The sequence below is a fragment of the Centrocercus urophasianus genome, unplaced genomic scaffold (genome assembly GCF_019232065.1).
Source record: "Centrocercus urophasianus isolate 14NV4802_14NV808 unplaced genomic scaffold, USGS_Curo_1.0 seq_13, whole genome shotgun sequence".
In the NCBI taxonomy this organism is placed as follows: domain Eukaryota; kingdom Metazoa; phylum Chordata; class Aves; order Galliformes; family Phasianidae; genus Centrocercus; species Centrocercus urophasianus.
The window spans coordinates 817,422-842,783 of NW_024884475.1; the positions used below are offsets into that span (position 1 = coordinate 817,422).

General features: G+C 47.2%; 1 protein-coding gene across 5 annotated transcripts in view; it reads right to left on the reverse strand.

Annotated features, from left to right (window-relative positions):
• Positions 1 to 25,362, reverse strand: part of SFXN5 (sideroflexin 5) — a 79,102-nt gene that overhangs the window by 47,959 nt on the left and 5,781 nt on the right. For 3 of the 5 annotated variants that reach the window (XR_006167658.1, XM_042811910.1, XM_042811913.1), the window contains exons 2-6: positions 23,264 to 23,332; positions 16,174 to 16,251; positions 3,642 to 3,668; positions 2,821 to 2,875; positions 1,696 to 1,721 (exon numbers count right to left, since the gene is read on the reverse strand). Coding sequence is in view for 4 of the 5 variants with exons in the window: in XM_042811910.1 (XP_042667844.1) it covers positions 1,696 to 1,721; positions 2,821 to 2,875; positions 3,642 to 3,668; positions 16,174 to 16,251; positions 23,264 to 23,332 (255 nt within the window). In the remaining variant the exon portion in view is untranslated. Of the gene's footprint in view, positions 1 to 1,695; positions 1,722 to 2,820; positions 2,876 to 3,641; positions 3,669 to 16,173; positions 16,252 to 20,887; positions 20,916 to 23,263; positions 23,333 to 24,311; positions 24,462 to 25,362 lie in introns of those variants that run through there. The other 2 variants (XM_042811912.1, XM_042811911.1) reach the window with 2 other exon arrangements.

A 25,362-nucleotide genomic window follows, 5' to 3' on the forward strand; every position in this document is an offset into this window, starting at 1 on the left:
TGACGGAGGTGGAAGCAAAAGATCGTAGTTCCCTGGCTCCAGGCTCTGCCCAAGGGATGCACACACAGCCACAGGATTTGGCTTTGGCAGAGCTGCTTAATCCAGAAAAGAAATGATTATTATCACCAGGCTTTAATCCCAGGCGAGCGCTCGCCGCAGGCACCCCGAGCCTCTCTTGAGGAAATCCCATCCCCCTATGCTGAAGGCAAGGCTCAAACTGTTTTTATGCTAGAGCAGGCTGCCAATTTTGTCACTAAATTTCACAGATCGATTGGCATAAATGTTACATTTTAATTTTAACATTTGAAACGTTTGGTTTCTCTTTTTTTTTTTCCCCTTCCTTTTTTTTTTTTTTTCCTTTTTTTTTTTTTTTTTTTTTAAATGACAAGAGGTTCCAGTTTATCCTTTACAGCTAACGAAATTGGGCTCATCTGACAGCTCTCGGCTCCTCTGACAGCTCTGGATTGGGGCCGATTTCATTGTCAATTTGAGCGTTAACTCATTTTTGTTTAACCTTTTCCTTTAAAATGCCCCATACAGAGTTACTGCTGCCACGCTGCACATGACAACAAATAGCAACAGCCGTGCTGGGGGCTGCTTTCTGCCTTCAGCTCCCAGCCACCCCGTTGCCACCAGTCGGGAAGGGATCGTTACTGCTCCATAAGCATCACGCCACAGTCCACTGGGTTTAGGAGATTAAATTGAGCAGCTTTTCATGCAATCATAGAATAATTAAGGTTGGAAAAGACCTCTACGATCAAGTGCAAACTTCAACCTGTCACCACCACGCCAATCAAATCACGTCCCCAAAGGCCACACCTACAACCCGATCTATTGCACGGGAGTTGGACTGGATGACCTTCAAAGGCCCCTTCCAACTCAAATGGTTCTATGATCTCCACGGTTCTTGGACACCTCCAGGGACAGTGACTCCCTGGGCAGCCTGCTCCCAGTGCCAGACAACTCTTTCAGAGAAGGAATTTTTCCTAATACCCAACCTGACCCTCCGTGGCACAACTTGCTCTTTCCGTGGTTATCATAAGGCGGATGCGGTAGGGTGAGGGAAGAGCTGGAGGTGGAAGGACCAAGCTGGATTTGCTCAGCCCTTTGGCACCAGCTTGTGTGGTTTTGGACAAAGCCTCGCACCCCGGTTTCCCCGTTCACAAAGTGGGGTTAATTAATATTTGCTGCTCTGAAGACAAGGAACGCAGAGTTATCTCCGTTCTGGCTTTGGCTGTCAACAGCACCCAAATGCTTACAAATTTCACAGTAACAAAATGAAGAACACCCTCAGCACGAAGCCCTTGCCGTTTTAATTAATGAAGAGAAGGAAATGAGACGCTGGCCTCCAGCTCCCTGTGCTTGCCACGGCTGAGAAGTGACTCGCAAAATGTGCAAATGGCCCCCAAAGACGGATCCAGGAGCTGCAGAAGGCACTGTGTGCTCCTCCCAGTCTTCCCTTTCCCCGCTGGAAACACAAAGATGAGGATGTTGCAGAAAGCAGCAGGAGGATGCTGCTGAATGGACTGCCGGCCCGGAGCACACATGGCACAGGTAGATGATGGGGAAGGCGTGAAGCTGGTGTGAATCTGCAGCAAGGCAGCAAGGTGCAGCTTGGAGAACTGTGCGTGAGCGTTAAAAAATGCATTCTCTGTTACTCGCAACCAAAGCACAGAGGGAGGTTAAAATACTTACAATGGGTGTTCCAAAGGGAATGTAACCTATTAGGAAAATTAAGAAAAAAAAAGAGAGATTCATGCATTCTAATATGTCATTTTGGGCTGCAAAAGGCTTCGCACCTAATAAATCCAACAGTGCTATGGGCTCAGGGTACAAGGCACACCTAGCGACTATTTTAATCACAGGTATCACAGAATGGCCTGGGTTGAAAAGGACCACAAGGAGCATCCAGTTCCAACCCTCCTGCTATGTGCTGGGTGGCCAACCAGCAGACCAGGCTGCCCAGAGCCACATCCAGCCTGGCCTTGAATGCCTCCAGGGATGGGGTATAAGCTAGAGCTTTCTGCCCTAGAGAAGGCTTTACCCCAAATCTTGTTAAGCACCACAGAAATCAAAGGCTTCACATTTTTCCTCTGCTAAGATTGCCAATTTCTGTGCTAATTATAACCCATCTCTATGACTTCCACCGGAAGGTCTCAGCATTTTGTCAGCGTTACTGAATTACACACCTCATGGATCCAATTCACAGTCAGAAGGGGCAGTGACCCATGAGGACAACACATTTGTGTAAAAATACTGAATAAGGCAGCAGAGGAGTGGGTCCTGGGCTTTTTGTCCCTATATTTCACCCTCAAACTCAACCTTTTTCAAAGAAAAAGAACAAAACCCACCAGCCCCATTATTTTCCCCTCTGGTTCGGCTGCTTTATCCAGTGAAGACCCTCCCTGTGTGCCCTACTAATGGAATGGATCCTAAGGAGTTGGTCCTATCCCTCCTATAAAAGAGGGATGCAACCCCTCCCACAGCTCCCAGAGTTTGGGGAAAGGCCCAAAGCTGCACTCAAACCCTCAAGTTTGGCTGCTTACTAGAGAGTTAAAATCATTGTTATGATAATGGATACCAGAAAGGATAGCATCTTGACAAGGAGAGGGAAATATTAAGCACTAGACCTCAGGCAGGTATTGAGGGTCCCAAATCAGCTTGATTTCTAAGGGATTTGGGTGCTTGGACTACTTCCAGCATCTGGTTTAAATGCTTCAAGATATAACACCAAAAAAAAAAGAAAAGGAGGAAAAAAAGACACCGTTTTGTACAAATTCCCACTGAAATTAATGACTGCTTGAGTAGGACATACTGTACCTGACATTCTGAAAGGCATGAAGATGGTCTCGTTTGTGTCAGGATGGATGATGGCCTGCAAAATAATCAGCAAACAGCCATAGTGAGGGCAGAGTAACAGCATAGGAATGCTGGAGCTGTGCAAGGATATTGCCTCTACTGCTTCCAAGAGCTGTCCCAACCCCCTCCTGCTGCCCCAAATCCCCTCCTCCTGTCCCACACCTCCTCCTATTGCTGTCTTCCCATCTCCTTAAGTAATAAGGTAGGAGATGATACGGAAATTTAGCCTGAAATACAGAAATGTTGCTTCAGAATGTAGCTGAGGTGGGATAAAAAGTGTGCAGGTGTGAACAGCACCATGGGGATCCATCCACATGAAATTCTCTAGCAGGTTCATCCCTTGTGTCTGTATCTCCTTGGCCAACCCCATGGCCATGGACAGCCCAAATTCAATGGAAAACCTAATTCTGCTCTGCTGATGAGAGCAATGAAGCTGCAATTTTACCATTTTTTTGTTACAAAGAGGTCAGATTCACCAGCATGAGTCTACAGGAGGAGGTATGCCACAGTCAGAAAAACTACCAAACTATTCCTGAAGGACAAGAAAGCTCTTGATTAGACAGGAGGAAGAAAATGAAGATGTCAAAATACAGAAATACAGTGAAAAGATAAAAAATAAAGATAAAAATCAGACTCTTGGGTGGCAGCACTCACTGCATTTACATGTCTGCAATAAAGGAAACCAGCAACTGGCAGCTAGGAACGGACAGGACAGCATCACTCAGCAAAAAGGGAGAAAGCAGCAGCCCCGAGCAGGCAGGACATAGAAAAAAGTACATTACCTGCTTTATTTTTTGAGCTCCCCACAGCTAGAAAAACAAAAGAGAGCATAACAGTTAGCAAAGGCTTTCCCAAGTCTCACGCCAACCCCCAAATATTCATCACTGGGGGCTGCTTGAAGCTGCAGCAGGAAATTTTTGGTACTGTCCTGGACTGAAAGCGCTTTTACAGACTGAGCTCTTTCCAATCTGAGTGGCCAGCAAGGTGCTGGGTTGAAAAGTTACGCTTTGTACATTGGACAATAGGAAAGAACAGCAGCCACAAGCTTTAACAAACCAGAGATTGTCTTACTGACTGCAACTGGGCATCAAAATACTTCAAATCTGGCTCAGACAGCTGAGATCTTTGGGCACCAAGGAATAACAGAAGCTGAAGAGCGTGCATGGTTACAGATAGAGGTGATGGAGAGGGGACCACTAACACTGCATAGCTTATGGTTATCTGGAAGAAAAATATCCCCATTTTCACAGAATCACAGAATTGAAGAATCAGAGTCATAGAACGGCTTAGGTTGGAAGGACTTCAATGAGTTCCAAGCCTTGATGCAGACAGCTTTGTCAACCACTAAAACAGGCACCAGATGATGCTGCTCACGGCCCCTTCCACCCTGCCCTTGAGTATCTCCATGGATGGAGCATCCATAACATCTCTGGGCAGAGAAGATGCACATGAGATGTCTATTTAGGTATCAACATACACGTTCCAGAGATGGCCAAACAAAACAGGACTCACATAAAATACCCAAACAGTTAAACTGCCCTTCCTATTAAAAGCTGTTCTACCTTCCAGCCACGGCCAGGCTTTGGCTCCCAGCCACTGGTGCTGCTCCTCTGTCTGACAGCCTTCAGAGCTGTCTGCTGGCATTCTTCACACAGGTACCTGGAGCTGCTAAACCCCCCCTTTAACCTTCACTTAAAGGAAAAAATAGAACAGCAGAGCTAGGAGCCTGGCTGCCTCCTTGGCCAGGCACATTTGCCAATCTTTTAACCACCCTCGTGGCTCTTTTAGCTCTTTCCAATTTGTCAACATCCTCTTAAAACGAGGACGCCAGAAAGCAGACAAATCATTCCAACAACAGTTGTGCCAGTGCCAGGCCTAGGGGAGGCTAACCTGACGAGATCTGCTCTTGCAGTGGATGGATCCAAAGATAGCAAGAGCTCTTCTGCTCAGAGAGCTTGCGCTCCTCCATTGCCCGATGCAGAGATCCAGGCATTCGTGCTTTAGTTTTACAGCATAGTTAAGCTCAGTTCTGCCATTCTTTCTCTATGCATTAGTACCTTCCCCAAGTACAAATCCACGAGAACACTTCTGAAATAAGATAATTATTCCATTATAAAGAGCAGAAATTGTCCCACTGATACCAGCAGCCACAAGAGGTAGCAGAACAGGACAAGAGATCATGGACTCAAGTTGCCCAGGGGAGGTTCAGGTTGGATATTAGGAAGAATTTGTTCTCAGAAAGAGGGGTAATGCATTGGCATGGGCTGCCCAGGGAAATGGTGGGGTCACCATCCCTGGAAGTGCTCCAGAACCATGGAGATGTGGCACTGAGGGACGTGGTTATGGGCATGGTGGGGATGAGACGGGGCTGGTTTTGGTGATCTTAGAGTTCTTTAATGATTCCGTGATTCTATTTCTATTCTGTATTACTCTGAATTCAGCTCTCACTGCAGATCTGGAACTCTGTGATGAAAGTCACCACGTGCAATGAGTTCCTGGAGCCCCGAAATGTCACAGGCTGATGCACACATCCATCTCTTTCCTAAAAATAACCTCCCTTTTTAAGGAAAAATGCTATTCCCCATTTTACAGATGACAACGTGACAAGGCAATCTACATGGTCAGCAGCCACAAGGTGGATCTGCCTTCACCAACCCCAAAACCAAAGGGTGGGAGGCCATGTGAGGACACTCACCCCATCAGCTTGAGGACCCAAGTCACTCTGTGCCTGGCCACGTCTTGGCTGGCTTAGCTGCGAAACCAAACCACAAGATTTTCCTCTCCAACTGCAAGCATGGGGACTAGCAAAAAGGAAGAGGGATGGTTTCTGAGCCAGCGCTATGGCTTTTTTGGTCAAGTTATCTAATTTCATTAATTGATCCCAATATTTATGCGTTTCCCCGCTGCAGTGCAAATATTGTTAGAACATGCGATTTCATTACTTCTCAGAAAGAGACTTTACAAGATGCACCTGATGAGTCACCTAAAGATTCTGCCAGCTCATTTTCACTTCTTTATCCTCTAATTCATCACTGCCTGCAGCAGCTCTCAGCAGCTCCAGCACGCTGAGCCGTGCCAGCTGGGGGCTCATTTCCGAGCACGTCCCTGCTTTGCTGGGGATTCATTCATGCTCTTTCCGGCCATCTTAGGGAAGCAGCCAGATTTTGATCTCTTTTACAGTAGCATGGATCCAGAGCATCTTCACCCAACTCCAGATTTGTGAGCAATTTATGTCAGAATTGGGTCCATCATCTCTAAACACAGCTTATACAGAACGAGTCTTCTCTTACAGATGATCTTCCTTTACATCTTGCTGTGTATTACCGACTCAAAGCTATATAGTGATTCTGCCACCATTCAAATTTGGGTGCAAGAAGCAAATCGTGCATGGATTCACAGCAAAAACTTAAGGATGAGAGTGCAGCAGAGCTGGAGCATCACTAGCAGACTTCACAAATAGGCAATGATGGTCAAGCTGCTCCAGTCTATGGCTGGTGTGAGCTTCCAGCAAGGCAGATCAGTCCATGCTCCAAGGAGACAACCTTCATGGAAACAACCTTCAAAGAGACAATGTCCAAGGAGTCAGCATTGAAGGAGTCAACACTTATGGAGATAATGCCCAAAGAGACAACATTCAAAGAGTCAAACTTCATGGAGACACCCTTGAAGACCACAGAGAGCTCCAGGATAGTGCACAAATATGTTCCCAATACCAGCAATTCAAGATGTTGAACTAATGGATAAGGCTGCTATCCAACCTCCCCAGGGTTCTGGTATTTCTAGAACTTTTCAAGGAAGCCATCCACACAGCTCTGTTCAGCACTAGCTCTCGGGGAACAGATATGATCCTTGGTTGACAGGACGTCCATCAGCATTCCTTCCTTAGCAGCAAAATCACAGCTTAGACATAGCTTTCCAAAACGTATTTATTTAAAAATATCCTGCCCAAATCTCTTATCTAACACCTGTCGCTATAAGAACACTATAAAGGCTACCAGTCATTCCTCAGGGATTAACTTATCTGCTTATTAAAAGCAGGAAAATGTCAAAATCCTGGACCAAACCATGAGCTGTTTTTCCCCCTCCTTACAGCCCGTGGTGCACACAGGTTAGAAAGCTCTTTACAGACTACTTGCCCTTGTTTGTGGCAGGCTCTGAGGCTGCTGAAACACAGGTCCACCTCCACCCCATGCTTTCAAAGAGCACGGCAACAAGGCTTAGCTGTTTTCAAAAGAGAGAAGTCCCACGTTTTCAGGCTTATGTGGCTACAGATGAAGACCTCCCCCAAGTGCCCGCTGTGTTGCGCTCCCCAACACGCCATCTCCTCTTACAGCGCCATGTTTTTCTCCGCTGCCTTTCTAATGATTAAAGGCATTTACAGACCACGCCAGACAGCATCCCCAGAGCTTCCCAGCAGGTAACGGGAAAGGAAACCCCTATTTTTAGTATTCCACTAAACCCAGCACCGGTGCCAAGCACGAGGCAGGCGGTGCCGCCCGACAGAGCCTCCTGCCAGCGTGTGCTGCTCCACTCCCTCCCATGCTTTCTTCCCTAGGAGTGCGATCACTCATGCTTCGCGTGCCTTTCTCCCACTTCTCTCCAGCTCCAGTCCCCAAACCCACATTCCCACTTCTCGAAAAGTGATATTTAGCACAAATGCACACCACGATCCCCAGCCAAGGCGTTGAGTTAGGGCAGGATGCTTGTAGCGAGATTTATGGGCGTACAGTGGTGGAATTTCAGACCTTCTGGCACTACATTTAACACCTCCAGTTGATGTGCTTCACCCTGTGCCCTAACGTACACAGAATCTGATGTCTGGCTTTATTAATAAACATGAAAACCAGGATAACAAACCACTGCCTGCACAAGTTCCTCTGGAGGAAGCCTCATCAAGTGACCCTTTGCAAACCTGCTCCTGGCAATCTATACCTTCGGTTTTAGCTGTAAGGAGACAAAGCTCAAATAAAACATGCATGGGATAAATCAGTGCATCTCTACATTTCCTGCAGTTGGCACTAAAATGCATCAGCAAAAAAGCATCAGAAGCTGCTGCTCCTCTTGGACACCAATGGAAACCTCCTTCCCCATCCTAAGTAGCACTGAGCACAACACCATGAGCTGCCTGCCACTGCAGGACTGGAGAGCCTTGGAGCAAACCCAAATTTCCAGTGGCATGGACCAAGACATCTGCACCACAGTCAATGGGAACTCTATTGCACTGAGAAACACACACTGGGAACCATGAAATGCATGGATTTACCCAAATCCAAAACCAGTGTAGGTGGAAACAGAACCAAGTCCCGACTGATAAAAAAAGACAGCACTTAAATAACACTTTGCAGCTTCACAGCACTTGATAAACATTAACTAATTAATCCTCATAGCATCCTACTGGAAAGATTTGAACAGAGTAAGAAGCTCACATGGAGAAGTGTTCCTCGCACCAGGGCTGGAGGACTTGGATGCCATTACAGGTTTCAGGCACAGCTTTGCAAAGCAGGCTTGCTAATGCAGTGAGGGTGCTCAATATCAGATTTGCTTCAAGCTCCATATGGCTCAAGTAAGCTGAGAATCTAATCTGATTTGTAATCTCGATGTGAATTGAGATAAACTCCCTTAATCCTCAGATGATGAGATGAAGCAGAGCCAGTTTGCAACTGCCTGACAGCATCGGCAGCAGAATTACCATCACTGATGCACTGAGCCTTCACCTCAGCGCTTCTGCCTGGATGCCAACTGCCTTCAGACAGTGGGAACGATGCCCTAAAGCATCTGACCCTACACAGGCCAGGCCACAGCAGCAAGGAGCATTCAGGTCGCAGCAAAGTGCAAGGGCTCCTGGCAGCGACACGGCAGCAGCAGGACAACCCATCTATCTCTGCTTTATCGAATGCTGCAAGAGACCAGAGGGGGAAAAAAAAAGTACAGTTTACTGCAAATGGACCTCTTCGCTCTTCATCAACACTGTTAAGAAAAGCTATTATTCTCCAAAAGGGATGCTGTTTAGCCTCTGATAGATTCATTGTTCTCTGCTGTGTCTGGGACAGCGTGAGTGGCTCTTCCTGCTGCTAACATGATTGAAGGAGGCACACAGTAATAAACAGATCCCCATTATGCTGGTGGGCCTCTTTGCACTTCACCGATCCTAATGGGGAAGAAATGAAACAGTTTCAAAACAGCAAGTTGCCAAAACTGCATTTGGAAAGGCTGAAGAGTGAGAAGTCACAAGTGATACGGCGGGGTCTGTGCTCTACCAACGCTCAGGGGAGGAAAGGGGCTGGGGGGGCATGAATGGCTCCAAGGGGCTGCAGCCTTCCTCTCACAGCTCCATCAGCGCTCAGAGCCCGACCTGAGCATCTCCAGGGATGGGGCACCCACTGCCTCCTGGGCAACCTGTGCCACTGCCTCACATACCTCCTGAGGTCCCCTTCAACCTCCGATCCAAAGGCAGACAAAGATGCGGGTGGATCAAAATCTGTAAATCTGCTGTCTCAGAGCTGCAAGGATCCTAGCCAGAAAGCGATCCAGAGCTCAAGATGTTTGGTTTTTACCTTTAGAAACGCAGACTGAAGCCCATCTCAGCCCTACCTCCATCACAGCCCCATCCCAGCTGTACCCCAATCCTCCATCCCTCCTCATTCCAGCACACAGATTGACATGGAGAAGACAAAAACCATAGGTTTTGCTGATGCTCAACCCAAAAAACTAAGCATTTTGGGAGTGGGGGGAGGGAGCTGGAGTTTTTATTAAGCTCAGCTCCGTGCCAGCTGTGTCAGTGCAAGCGAGCAGGGAGGTGGGAACACATGGCCGGGACGGCAATGCTGGCTGAGAGCAGCTCACGCTGCCATGGCAGCATGCTGCCAGGCACAGAGATCTGTACCCATTTGCAGCTAAGTTCAGAGAAATGCAATAGGTGCTGTCTGAGTGCTCTCGTGAGCACCCTCGCCCGCTCCTGCCAGCACGCCGCTGTTTGCAGCTCTTTACCTCTCTCTGCTGGCAGGACCAAGGGGAAGAGCCTGGGATGGGACTGCAGGGACAGAGGGGAGGGGGGACAACAAATCTTAATCACTTTTCTCTCTCAGGTTCATTCCTGCCCTTGTTCAGACACAGCTGTGAGGGCAGAGCGCTGTGAGCTTTTACAAAATGGGGCAAATCGGGTCTCTGGCCCCAGCTTGGCTGTAAGCCTGCTATCATACATGAGAAGAACAGATCACACTGAGCAGCGCCAGCACACTATTGGAAATAGCTCAGCAGCTCTTTCTACCCCAATTTCAAAGGCAGAAAGAGACCTCAGGGTGAACACACAACAGAAAGGATGCGTCTTATCAGGCATGTCAGCACTGCATTTCAAGCACAGGACTATTTCCTTCGCAGGGAATTTTAGCGAAGAGAACAAAAGTGTTGGGCACTTCTGGGAGAGAGCCAAAAGAAAAGAGCAGTCTAAAGCTGGTAACAAAACCTCAGCACTGTTACCTTAGTGCAGACCCTCAGTGAATGGGGAACAACATCCGACCTTTGCCAGCTCCAGGGGCTTTCCTGCAGTGCACATTTCCAAGCACAATGACCACGCAGTAAAAGCAGCTGTGCCCTAAAACACGGTGACTCAAATCTCTCTTCATCCAATAGCCACCGAGTGCCTTAACTTTTCCTACTGCTGACGTGCCAGCTTCAATCTGTTCCTCCAATCTGTGCTGGTCTGTTGGACAGGTTGGGGAAGGGACTCACTCACACAGAGGACACAGATGCGATCCTAGAAATTAGTGAAAGGATGGCGAGGATAAGGGACAAAAGCCACAGCATCACGCCTGCTGCTGCTGCAGCCTTTTGGCTGGAGGACAAACCTCAGCACCAATTCTCCTGACTTAAAGAAAACATTCACTTTTATGCACGCTGGCCCTTCACCCTGCTTTATTAGGCTGATATTTTACAGCCACTGTTTTTATAGGAGCAAGTATTCCCTCAAATGAAACCTCTTTACTCCAGCGGAGATTCCCTCCAGGAGGCACTTTGGGGAATTGCCCGCCCTGTTTAGAATTGGATATGTTACAGTCTATACCTTCTGCTGCAAATTGGCTCCTGGTGCACTTGTGTGTGTGTCATTTTCACCTACCCACTCACAGCTCACAGCAGACGCTGGGGCTGCGCGTAGGGCTGGATCCTGCCAGCTCTGGGCAGCTGAACTGGCATTAAACCTGGATTGCAGCAGTACCTCTCAGCACATCTGGCTCTCTTGCTGCAGAGCACTGTAAGGAACACAAGCTGAAACTTCACTTAAGTGCAGTGAGAGATCACCAAAATGAGGAGCACAAAGTGCTGAAGCGCACACCAGAGAGATGAAGAAGCAATAGAATCATAGAATGGTTGGATTGGAATGGACACCATAATCCAAACAGCCCCACTCCTGCTGCAAGGTTGGTGCTCCCTACCAGCTCAGGTTGCCCAGAGCTCCATCTATGGCACTGGGCACCTCCAGGGATGGGACATTCACAGCCCTCTGGGCAGCAGTGCCAGGGTCTCACCACCCTGCTGGCTCATAGAAGCATCACAGTATCATACAACGGCCTGGGTTGAAAAGGACCACAATGATCACCTGGTTTCAACCCCCTGCTTTGTGCAGGGTCACCAACCAGCAGATCAGGCTGCCCAGAGCCACATTCAGCCTGGCTTTGAATGCCTCCAGGGATGAGGCATCCACAGCCTCCCTAGGCAACCTGTTCAGTGTGTCACCACCCTCTAAACAAAAAGCTTCCTCCTTCGTGTGGAGCTTTTTGTCCATCAGGAGCCCCAAGCCATTCTCTACAGGGCTGCTATCAAGGAGCTCTTCTCCCAGGCTCTCCACATATCTGGGGTTGCCCCAACCCAAGTGCAGCGCCTTGCACTTGGCCTTGTAGAACCTCATGAAGTTCACATGGCTCCACTTTTCCAGCCTGTCCAGGTCTCTCTGGATGGTGACCCTTCCTTCTGCTGTATCAACTGCTGAGAATACACTCAATCCCACTGCCTATGTCATTCAAACAGATGTTGAAGAGCACCAGCCCCAAGACAGACGGCCAGGGGATATCACTCACCACCATCTGCACACAGAGCCACTGACAACAACCCTCTCGCTGTGACCATCCAACCAATCCAGAGCTGAGAAAGGTAGGGCAGCTGTACTGGTCTCTCTCATCCACACAAATCCCATACATCTCCATTCCTCCCTTCTCTGAGGATCCTAGTACTCGTCAGCTGGTCCCATCTGAAGGAGCTGAAGTGAGACACCATGGAGTAGCAGCATGCCATCAAGTACACACCATTGGGTGATGCACCACTGGGCTCTTCCAAAACAGGCAACAAATGATGGGCATGAAGACATCTGGTTGCCCAACAGCACCAAATAGCCAGGTTATTAAACCCACAGATGACAAATCTGAGTAACTATCTAAGCAAAACCAAGTCTGGCCACCAAGCAAGCAAAGGAAAACTTAGGTAAATAAGCTAAGTTACAGAATCACAGAATTGTAGGGGTTGGAAGGGACCTCCAGAGATCATCATGACCAACCCCCCTGCCAAAGCAGGTTCCCTACAGCAGGTCGCACAGTAGGCATCCAGGCAGGTCTTGAACATTAAGATTAAGGTCTTGAACATTAACATTAATTGAACATTAACATTCAACAAGTTGAAGAGAAAGAGTTTATAGCACGTTTTCTTGCTTGAATCTACAACACTAATAATTATCAATCAGTTAATCATCCTCAGTTCTACTGAATACATAACTGAGATAGCAGCCACAGCAAGTCATAGCATACCCCATTGGGAAGGACCCATAAGGATCACTGTGTCCAACTCCACCTTTTTAAAAACATTCTTCTAAAAGAGAACAAAAAAAAAACCCATTTTCCCCTCAATAAAAACTATTAGCAGTCTAGCAGCTATTGATCAATTCTTCATTTGTGCTAATGATGCCCAAGAAATAGGTTTTTACCACCTTGAGTTACTGGTCACGATCCTGAGCAGTGAAATGACTCCAGTTTAAGAGTAAGCAGAAGAGATGCCGGATTTTGGGCTGCCCAGAGCTGGAGCAAAGTAAGATTATGGCTCTTCAGTAGTTTGGTGGCTTTTTTTTTTCTTTAGATGGGCCATAAATGTTCCATTTCAGCTCATTTTGAAAAACCTGCTCTGGAAATGCAGAAGAGGAAGACTCGCTCTGCAGGAACCCTGTCAAGAAGATAAGCGTTGAGGAGATACTTGACGTTACATAGCTTTAGGCTTCTACATTTTTCAGGCAGTGAATCCATCTCAGCAAGCAATGTAGATTGTGCTGAGCTGTTGTTATGCTTTTCAGCTACTGCCTGCCATCCTTCATGAGAGCCACGAATTTCTCAATGAGAGGAAAAAGGAGCCTGAGCACTGCCAAATGCGCCGTGCCACAAAGCGGATCAGTCGGATTAGTGAAGCAACTCTGTCAAAACAACTTGTCTGCTTGATCTCAAAGCTGATATTTAAGGGAGGTTGTTGGGTTCTTCAGAAAGATGCTACATTAGAAGTGTGCTCAAACTCTTATTTTAAAGGCTTGTAAGGGGATGGTGATTTTAATTCTGGTTATGAAGCCCGGAAGCCCATTCAAGCTTCTACCCACACACCATTCCCATCCCATTCTGCAGAGCCCAGTGTGAGGCTAGCAACTCTATCTCTAAAGGATTTGAGCAACCAAATCCTCTAGATCAGCTGTTAAATAACAATGAAGTTGAATGCTCCTCTCTTGAGCATCACATGAAGCTCTGCTCAGCCTTTTGGACTACACAACCATAACAGCAAATCAGCCTCTCCCAGATGCAACTGCATCACGACGTCAGATGGGTCAAGTAACCCAACTACACACTTTTTGCCTACAGCAAACATGAGATCATTAGCAATATTTGTGGTCAAACAAGAGGTTAAAACAGTGATAACAATCCTTTCAGTCAAAATCAAGCTGTCTTTCATCTATTGGTCTACTGCCAATGCATGGACTTCATCAATGGACCAGAGGTAGAATTATAGCATCGTTAAGGTTGGTGTGCTCAGCTATAGAAAGATCAGCTGGCTCAGTCCTTCACTCCAACACATTCACATGAGCACCCCAGAGATGCATCAAACCCCCTTCCCAAATTGGCACTAAAACAACTGCACACTGGGAATGTCTTGATACCAGAGCCCATCCTGCAGTTTATGATGCACAGAGAAGACACAAAAATGGTAGAACACAGCTTGGGGTGAGCAAAACAGAGCTTTCCAGGCATCTTCGGTTCACAGGTGGAAAATCTGGGGTGAAATCCAAGCAAGTGAGATGCTTCCCATCCCCCCGAGCAATCAACCATCACATGGTATCTGCAGATACACCAGGCACTAACGAGCTGCTTACAGCTGTGTCTATCTGGCACAATGGGATGCAAAGAGAAATGCGTATAAAATAGCTGTGCCTGCAATGACTGATTACAATTCTCCATCCTACAGCTGAAAACTGCAATGTAATGGCCTCCTATAAGAAGGGTTTATTTCTGGATATGGCTCTGCTTGAGAGGATGAGTATTTCCCACCTTGGCTACAAGGATCCTCTTAGAAGCATGGCTGCAAGGCCACAGGTGAACATTCCAGTTTCACAGCCCTGCTGGCATTTGCCTGCAGCTCACTCACCTCTCCCTGTGGGTTTCTTTGCTCTTTGCAACAAAGAGCAGGTAAATACAACAAGCAAACATTGCAATCGTTGCAATCCTCCCCGTGCTTCTCCTGGAAGAGCCCCTTATCTGCACCAAACTATTAAAGCCCTCCAACACAACCGACACCGTGATCCAACTGAGCTACGAAAAAGTATTCATTTTTTTACTGCTGATGTGCTAACATTTCTCTAGAAAACACATTTCTGGTGTCATTTTCCTCTTTCTCCTCTGCCCCCATGCTTTATTTTACACCTGAAACCCTCCAGCAAGCACAGCTAAGGGAACAAGAACCACAGCGACTACGTTCCTCCCAGCACAACTCTGAATGAACTCTGGGGACACCCTGGGCTTGTTGCAACACAGACCAAAATGTAGGTCAGATGTCTGCGTGGTTTGCCTCAGCAAACGACTTCATTTCATCTGCCTAGAGGCAGATGGGCACTGAGTCATCTGCTGCTGCATCACTCTTCGCTGTTCTCTTCCCTGCAATCCTAGATCCTTTTCACTTACCATCAGGTTATGGCTTGATGAATGCAGTGACATCAAAGGATCAGGTGAGCAATGGCTCAAACCACACCAAGCACAGGGAGGGGATATTTCCTTTGTTTTTTTTCTCTCTTTTTTAAAGCCATGCTTGTTTTTTTTCCCAGAGCAGCACCTACCACACAAGCAGACACTTCTTAGAATAAAAATATCAAGTTTTCTTCATTTGTCTGAGAATAATTCTCATCCATATGATGAGGCACATGAGCTTTAAAGAAATCAAGGGGTTGTTTGACCCACGGGGTGTGGGACACAACCATTTCCATCACTGTCTGTGTGTGAGATGCACTGCTCCTTCACCACAGCCACTTCTTACAGCTCCTGAAGCAGTCCTGCCACCAATCTGAGCTATTCTTTGTATTATATGACACAACATAGGGCTGAAGTCTTGCACAGGATGCACAAACAAAACCCACAGTAAAGACCCTGGTGTTGGTCAGCACATAGATGACTTGAGTATGAGATAATATCTACAGGAACACCAGTGGGCTCTGTTTCATGGTACTGAGCTGGAAGAAAAGGGCACAAAAAACAGCCTGCCCCCCCAGCAACACTTCCCCATGCTTTCACTAGTTCTGTGCATTCATTGAGATAATTAGCAGTACCACATCCAGAAAATAGGACTGATGGGCCCTTGGAAAAATCACTCACCTCATTTCCCTGTCCCAAAGCAGAATCAAGTTTTACCAAAACCAACCCAAAGCATGTTAAGACCTCCACATCACTGTGGTTTCTGCATTGCCTTCAGCAAGTCGATACCTTCTATGCCTTCATTCCAAGAGCAGGAACATTATCCAATGAAAAGAACCACTGCTGAACTTATACTCTATAATGAAAGGACATCCATAGGGATCTATGTAGCCCAAACAACAGTAACTTCTGCAAAGAAAAGGCAACTGTTACAACCAGTAGAGAAGGAGGGGGTGCTGATGCATCACTGCTGGTACATCAACCAACAAACCTGACAGCAAGGTTCCCCTGGCCTAAAAAACAAAACCATGTTTGAGGTTTCCTCTTTAATTCTACAAGCACACTTTGCATGATGACTGCACAAACAAGCAGAAATGCAAGGAAGGCTTTTTCCCCTCACCTCCTTGTTGGTGACTCCTGGGGGCAAAGTCCCATGCTTGTAATCCTCCAGCAACTGCACAGCTTCCTTCAGGCGACTCTGCAAACAAAACAGCAGCATGAAGCAGGGCTCTGCACTGAAATCTTTCATTGAAGGCAACAAAATTAAGCTATGGAGGCAATTAACGTAAGTCTTCCTGTGACAGGTCTTCCTACACATGTATATGTGATCTAAAGGAGAAAGAGATGCATTTGCTGTGTTGGTTGGTGTGTATATATTTCATGTATGTATTAAATATACACACATATAGATGTGTAGATAGTGGTTAGCAACCCTGCTTGTGGCAGGGGAATTGGAACTGGATGATCCTTGGGTCCCTTCCAACTCAAGCCATTCTATGATTCCATAACATATATACATTTTCAAGTGCAGAAAGGCAGCAGTGCCTTCACTTCCCAGAGCAAGCACGTGGCAGCTGGAGCCACTTTTACATGGGCTGAGCACCAGCACCACGCATGTCAACGCTGCTATTTCACAACCCCTGCAATGATTTTAGGAGGAAGCTTTCCACACAGAGGGTGGTGAAGCACTGGAACAGGTTACGAGGGTGGATAGTGATAGAAACAAGGGGGAATGGTTGTAAACTGAGACAGGGGAGGTTTAGGTTGGATATTAGGAGGAAGTTTTTCACACACAGGGTGGTGAGGCACTGGAACAGGTTGCCCAAGGAGGCTGTGGATGCCCCATCCCTGCAGGCATTCAAGGCTGGATGTGGCTCTGGGCAGCCTGGGCTGCTGGTTGGTGACCCTGCACACAGCAGGGGGTTGAAAACATGTGATCATTGTGGTCCTTTTCAACCCAGGCCATTCTAGGATTCTGTGATCAGTGGTCAGAGCACAAAGGACAGACAGCGACCACCAAATCCAGATTGTATTTTAACAGCATGGGAAAGAGTTTCTTTTGCTGTTCAATACCAATTTCGTTGGGGAATTTGGATGGTCAGACAACCGTGCCAGGGTTATTTGTTATGGTGGTGGTTTCACTCTTCCAGGTTTCATGAAGAGTGCTGACAGCGAGTAATGAGGTGTGCAAGAACCTCACCCCTTCTTCAAAAGCTTTTCTCACCAACAAGCAGCCTCTGGGAGCACCATGCCTTGACCCAGGAAAGGGAGAAGGATTTGTAAAATAAAAGCTTTGATATTTTTAAGGAAAAGCATCCACCTCATCCAGACATCCTCCAACGCACGGTGAAACGGAGGAACAAGGCAAGCAGAAGCCACGTTTCTCCTTCAGCCTCTTCTTCCTCTTGGTAGTATCATTACGGTTGGAAAAGAGCTCTAGGATGATCAAACCCAACCCCAACCCATCTCAACGTGCCCATAACCACCTCCCTCAGTGCCATATCTCATGGTTTTTGGACACCTCCAATGACAGTGAACCCCCACCCCCTGGGCAGCCCATGCCAAAGCACTGCCACTCTTTCCAAGCAGAAACATTTCTTAATATCCTACCCAAACAGCTCCTCATCTCATCAACCCATGGTTATTTTCAAAACACCGTATTAGCTCAGGTAAAAAAAAAATATATATCAGTAAAATAGCACTGGGGATTACTTTAGATATCCTGATCATCCAGAGACAGCTGGAGGATCGATGGCTGCAGATCCAGGGCAGACAACCCATCTTGCCTCCAAAGCTAGGAAACAAACCAGCAATGCCAGCACCACGTTCTGGAGAGCCATTTGTGCTCATTACTGCTATGTTTTTCTGTCACTGAAATTACCTACACGATGTGTCTTGCAAATTATCTACACAGAACAGCATGTAACTCTGAATGAAAAACTGGAAGTAATAGATGAATGGGTCTGTGTTCTATTTTTTTCCACCTTCTCTTGAGGAAATCTTAGTAGTTACTATAACAACCCTGGCCAGATCCCATCTTGTTTAGTATGGTAACAAACAGCAAACAAAAAAGCCCGAACTCGCTTTGAAAATTGCAGTCCTCATGAATTTCCCCTTTCAGCTCAGTGGGGAGAGAGGGAACTTTCACAAAGCAAAGAGTCCCAGGCTGACATTGCTGATGGTTCCTGAGGCTTACCAAAATTGGCATGAAAAGAGAGCAGAAATGGAGGATGCTGGCACCACGTTAAGAAGGTGCCTTTCATGGGGCTTCAGGTATTTTCAGTGAAAGAATCAGACTCAAAACGTCGTCGGTGACAACACAAGATTCCTTTGCAATCCCTTCTAGAGAGAAAAGCAGCAACCAACCAACCAACCCCCAGGAACTTCCCAGTATGCAACAGCTCCAAATGCCAGCCAGCCCCACTCTGATTTCTAGCACGACACAGCACTGTTATGGGTGATGGTAGTGTCTAAGATGACACTGCATTTCCTTTTTAACAGGAGAGAAGGGGGGGAAAAAAAAAAGAGGTCTGCCTACAAGGTCATGCTACCATTTCAATATTTATTGTTGCTTGCTTCTTCTACTGATATCTGTAGGAAGAAGTGTCACTCGAATTTTTACAGCATCACTTAAAAAAAGAAGTGCAGCCACAGTTTTTACTAATATGTAGCATTTCTTTCATACCCCTCGTCTCAGGAAAACTAGAGCACTTCTAGTGGTGGATTACAGGGTCTCAGCTCTCACAATAGGGTGCTAGACAGACCATCTGCACCCAGGGAATGTTCCTACAAACCCCAGCCCAGAAGCACTGCCAGGGATGCATGGAGCCCAGCAATGCAGGGGCACACAAACCCCATTCCTCGTGCTGCCTGCAGCCCAAGCACCTGGGAAGCACCACCCAACGCAAGGAGTCTTTGCATTAGGGCTCAAACTTTGCTTCCTGCTGAATGCAGCTGAAAATAAAGAGCCTTTTGGGCTCCAGCACTAAACCAAGCCCATGGAAAACACACAATGGGCTTCCACTAATCCATGAGCGTGGATTTTATAGTTTATGTGCTACTAAATAAACCAGAAACTGGAAACATAGGTCCTGGGCAAGATGTTAGCACCAACTCTGGCACAGCGTTCATTCAAACCAACCATCCCGCTCCCAGCCAACTCCCAGCCATGGTTTGGGATCTACCATGGGCCAGGAGTGCTGCCAAGAGGCACTTTTTGAAGAACAGGAGAACTTGGCTGCACGGCACAAGCCACATCAGCCAAAATCCAGTACCTGACTCTGGTTAAACTGGCTTAGATTTAACCCATAGGTTTTAGCATAGAGAAGTAATGCGCCTTGTGCTGCTCTGACTCAGGGCTACAGGCAATGACTTGTCGCTCAATCTTGCAGGTCTACACTGGAAGAGAATAATGGTCTTTGTAGAAAAAGTTGTTGAAGGATCCCATCATAAGGGCTCCAAAGAAAGGAGAAAGACCAAAAGCAAAGATGCCAGCAGGAGAGCAGCCCACATCATAGCGTCGACACTGCAACCCCATGATGGCCATCAACGTAGAGTAGGGACGACTGCACTGGGTCCTATGGATAACTGCACACATGTACCTGTGTCAGACACCTCCTACTGGTTCTCCACCTTGCCCCCTCTGCTCTAGGGCATGCTGTTTAAGTCTCAAAGATTCGTGTCTCCTCTTCTCTTGGATCTCAGCGGCCGCCTACACATGGCTTAGAGCTGCCTCCATATGTGCACACACAGACCAGAATAAGTCATTATGCCAGAAGCACTACAACGTTACAGAGACAACAAAAAGAGTCACATTTTGCACTTCTAAGGTAAAATCCACTCACGGACAGGGCGCCTTGGAATAGCTTACACCTCACCTTGCTTCTGCAGAGCTGGTGTTGGTGTTTCAAGACCACGCTAGCCCCACATGTGCTTGTGAGCTCCACTGCCCTCAGGTTCAGGCCAGCAGTGACTTACTTGGCACAGAATCCAAAGCAAGACTCTCCTGGCCATCAGCAGCATGCATTCAATGTGGGGTAGGGGAATCCAGCTGTGCTCTGCTATCAGCAACTCTGCAGCTCCCCATTGCATCGCGCTGCGCTACGGATGATACATATGGCAGACTTGACTCCAGCTGGCCCTATTGTATTGGATCTACAGTGACAGACAACAGGAGCCAGAAACTTTTTGTTCAAGTAGAGCCAGCAGATGTGACACTGAATAAACACAGACAGTCAATCTGCTGAGTAAGAAGGTATCGTTCATATAAATAACATACATCTAATCCTGCTTCCATTTTAAACCCAAATATGGGAATGCAAGATGCTCAGCGCTCTGTAGTTTTACGCTATGAACAATGAGATGAAGGCAGATAACGTGCAGCCTATCTGAGCTCAGCTTCATTTTGATTTCACTTTGGCTTCCAGTTATTATCAGGTCCACAGCTTTCTCCATGAGGAGCCTCCCACAGAGCGCTAACAGCGTGTCCAGCCTGATGTCAGATGGGATATGTCAACCTTATCAAAATATCTGCTGGTCCCTACTGCTTCCCCCGAAGGACCTTAATTACTTGAGCAATTAAAAGTATTATTCCAATCATTTTAACCTCACACATTTTGAAAGTAGGCATTACACCCACCGAGGGGTTGCTCATGGGCTCAGCAATGGGTCTCAGCAATGGGACTTGTTGGGCTCCACCTCTGCAATGACAACATTTGCTGCTTATTGGAAAAGTTTGAAAATCTGCAGCTGCCACACAGACAGAAAAATATTGTTTCATTAGAAAGCAAGGCATGAGGTGAATGAGCACACGAGAAAACCTCTTCAGAGGTTACCTGTTATGCTGACACAAGGCACTGCCACACCATAAGCCTGTATTTACCATGCGTCCCTTGAGGATTCATGTTTGAGAGCCTCTAAAAGACAAAGAAGTTTTTAACTGTGTTCAACTGTTGGAAATAAATAAACGTTAAGCAAAGACTCTCATTGATACTAATTACACTTAGCTTCCCCCTCTGAATTGCTTCATCCTTCCCTCAAACAGCCACCAGTAGGATGCAATGATGCAACATACAGCAGTTAAAAAAAAAAGATGAAGACAAGAGGATATTATCACATCTCCCAGCACTTTCCATGGGATTAACCTCCATTCTCATTAGAGGCTCATTTATCTCTGCGTTTCGTTCACTAGCGACGCGTTTGTTCCTCAAGAACCTCGGGCCTGAGAGCTGCAGCCATCTGGCACTGGAAGGAGCTGCTCCTCCAGCAAACCCCTCCTAGATGTTAATTTGCCACTTCAGTTCCTCAGCTACACGTGCACACACACAAAGTACTCAAAGCACAAGATGAGACACGCGGAGCACAGCCAGCAGCTCTGTGCTGCTTCCCATGACCCCAGGTTGGTCAAGATGTTGCTTTAGGAGCAAGAGCCCACACACACGTCACAGAATGCACTGTGGAAGCTCTGTTGAAGCATCAACTGTCATTGATTCAAACTCCCAAAGAAAATGGGCATGGGGCTTTTCTTCCTCGGACAGCCACCAAGCCATTCCAACACCCATGGATCTCAAACCTGTGCTCTTTAGACCCCATAGAAGGGAATCAAATCTCTTTCATTTTCTTATGTTCTGTCTGGATTCCAGAATAGCTTCTTCCTTTTAACCCCTACAATTCTGCCATTCTGTGCTTTTCCCCTCATTTCTTGTATCTCATTTTCTGAAGCAGCAGCACATCAGTGGGTATCTAAAAGAACTAAGTTACACCAGCTGATGGCCCCATACCAACCACACCAACCCCCTCAAAAACTTCTCACAGTTTGAAATGGGGACAACAGGAAGGTAGAAAAGCATGCAGTCGAGTCAGAATCACAAAATCATACAGGTTGGAAAGGAACTTTAAGATCCCTAAGTCCAACCTCAACCCAGCCCCACCATGTCCCTCAGTGAGATATTCAGCCCCTAGAAAGTAAGAAATGCATTATTTCTTGCGATACCAGGGGAAAAAGGTTCATCTTTCAGGATCCAAACTACCTGCCTTCATCCTGGAAGCAGAGCTGCTTGCTGCTGCAGACTGCAAAATATACTGAAACAACTACAGGCTTTGGCTACACAGAGAAAACCACAGCTTTGCTCTTAACCCTTTACCTCTGCCCAGGTACCAGCAGCACCAAGCCTTTAACACGCAGTTAACTGGCTTTGATTCTGATCTGAGGGCTTGCACCCTTGGTAAATAGCAGCTCTAGCACCTGCAGAGCATGCTGGATCCTGGGATTTTCATTCCCATGTATCACAACACAGCAGTGCTAATTTGGAATCATAATGTTTTATTGGCAGGAGGTCACCTCCCCAGGCACAGCTCTGTATCCAGGGTGGTGACTTGAGAAACCATCTCCTATTTGATCTGAACTTGAGCTTTTGCAACTGTAAGTACAACCTTCAGCCTGATACTGTAAAAACAGCTGCTTTACTGCCTGCAGCTCTCCTGGGCACCCATCCAAAAGGTACTCAGAACCACACGGCACATTCTAGCCTTATGGTTTTGAGAAAAGCTTGCTGATTTGGGAAAAAGGATGATAAGTCACATCAGATCTCTTCCCCACTGCTGTCACCGCAGCAGTGTAAGGAAAGAAAAAGCATGCTGGCAGCAGGCAGAATTTAACATCACCGGAGGAAACATTGCTTCTGAGGGGTTCCTCACAATCAGCTCAGTGTTTTATGAAAGCAGGGACATGCAATGATGCTGGACAGCATCACTACAATAAATGGAAATGGGCCAGAAACTCTGAAGCCTGCTGCAAACAGGATAATAAAGAAGGAAAAACTATTACACAGCTTCCTTGGGAAAGGACTGGAGAGGCCATTGAAAACTGCAGCGTGCTCCCACCTAGCAGTGGATTTGCTCCCTCCTTTACTCACCCGTGCTTCTCTTCTCCCTCCATGAAAGCACATAGGAATTTTCCCCCCGGGAGGCCAACACTGCTGGCAGATTTGACTGAGAGCTGCTCAGGTGGATCCACAGGGAGAGGCCTCAGGGGTGGCTAACAGAGACCTGAGTGGGCATGGATAGGGTTGGGCTGGGCAGCCCATCAGCAGTGAGACCCAGATCCATCACAAACCCATCTTCACCCCTCCTGCTGTTCACAGGAGAAACTTTCTAATTCAACCCAGGTGGATAACGAGAACTAGACAGAAAATAAGGAGCACAGACATTACCTCAGTAACAAAGAGAGTGCGTGGGTCGATGATGTCCAAGAAGTGCCTGAATCTGCCATAAAATGAAGTCTGCAAGAGAAGGAAAAACAAAACGTGTTCAGTTAGATGAACACAAGCCAAGTGTTGTGTCTTGTGCCTATCAGAGTTATCGAGGTGCTGAGTGGGAGCTGGGCTCCATTGTGCCAATCACCACATCACCACAGGGTGAGAGATGGACTATGAACCTTGAGATTCCATGACAGTAATCAAGGCTTTATGGTTTGAGATGGTTTCTATTTGCACCCACTGAAGTACAAGTTTCCAAGATGTCTGGAACAGCACAGAAAACAAGGAGAGGTGAGAGCCTGGCATTCCCCAGAAGGGTGCAGAGTCCAGACACTACAAAATGAGCCCTGCTCCTGCTGTACATTTCATGTTCCTGGAAGGCACCTGGAGCTTTGATGCACTTATATGTGTGTTCTACTCTGCAGCAAAGACAGGACGTTGTTAGTGGACATGGTGAGGATGGGCTGATGGTTGGACTTGATGACCTTGGAGGTCTTTTTCAACCTTCATCATAGAATGGCTTGAGTTGAAAAGGACCACAATGATCATCTAGTTTCAACCCCCTGCTATGGCAGGGTCGCCAACCAGCAGAACAGGCTGCCCAGAGCCACATCCAGCCTGGCCTTGAATGCCTGCAGGGACAGGGCATGCTTTCACCTGGAGCAGCAACTGCAGCTGGAAGACCAGGAAGGGATGCAGAAAGCTGGGAACTGCCTGAAGGGAGGGGAGGAAGCTGTGAAACAAACTGCAGGCAGTCATGGGCAGCTTCAAAGGAATGCAGAGCAGTTCTGACTCAGTACCAGAAAACTAAACATCAAAAACTGAATGTAGGCAAACCCAAAGCACTGGACCACAAAACACTGAAATACACAGAGCACACCACTGTTTCAGCCCAGGTCTGCATTCACCCACACCAGAGGTGGGCAGACGTGGGCAGCCCCAACATCCACCCAAGCATCAGTGAGGACAAAGGGACACGTGGCGGCCCACTCTGGTGGCTGACCTTCTTCTCTTGGCTCTTCCCAAGCAGAATTTGCACCCACTGCACAGAAAGGACACAGCCACCGATCTCTGCGTGCTCACAAACGCTGGGATGCTTTTGCTCTACGGCCACGAGCAGGCAAACGACTCTTTCTGTATTTGCAGTGCTATAAATAAAGGATGGGAATATGGATGCAGCAGTGAGAATGGCATTTAATCACCGCCTGGTGTAATTTGATGAAACCTGCTGGCTTCTTTCTGCTGAATCCACGAAGCACAGAGAAAATACCACCAAGACTGTGACTTACTGAGGCAGAAACCCCTCCATAGAAGCAGATCCCAGGGGAGCTGCAGCCCCACCACCCTGCCTTGCAATCCTGCTCTCAGCTGCTCCTGTGCTCCATGCTGTTATTTTCCCATGTTCTACACGAGAATGAAAGGGGAAAAAAAAAACCTGTAACTGAACAAAATAGCTTCACAGAAGTTACGGGGAAAAAAAATAAATAAATAAAAATCCCAGTGGTTTTTAATTAGCGTTGATTTAATTAACGCTAATTCTGGTACTTTCTAGCGTTTGAGAGCTTGGCGTGTTGCTACCTTCCTTTGATTACTCACTCTGCTTCAGCAACCCAAACCCATCCTATTGCAATCCAGGCCATTAGAGTGGGGTCATAGCATTGACTCATAGCACAGCAGAATTACACACCAAGGTCCAGAGCAAGAGAAATTGAGAATAAAGCCCCCCCCATGCATGGACAGGAAGGGCAACCTGAGTTGCTGTTTGCATCCAGCCCATGGCAGGGGTCCCATGGGGCTGAGGGGGCTCTGAGGTCCCTTCCAACCCAACCACGCTATGGTTTTACATAGACCAACCAGGAGCAGCTCTCAATTCAGTTCTCCACTTGAGAGATCTGCAATGCCCACGTGCCCTTTGCTCAGACATCACAGAGCACTTCATGGTGCAGGCTGCTCCACGACCGACCGCTTTCCTGCTGGCACTCGGGGCCACTCCAGCTTCTGCTTCTTTCATCTGCACTTCTAAAAGAAGCGGGGGGGAAAAAAAATGAAGAAAT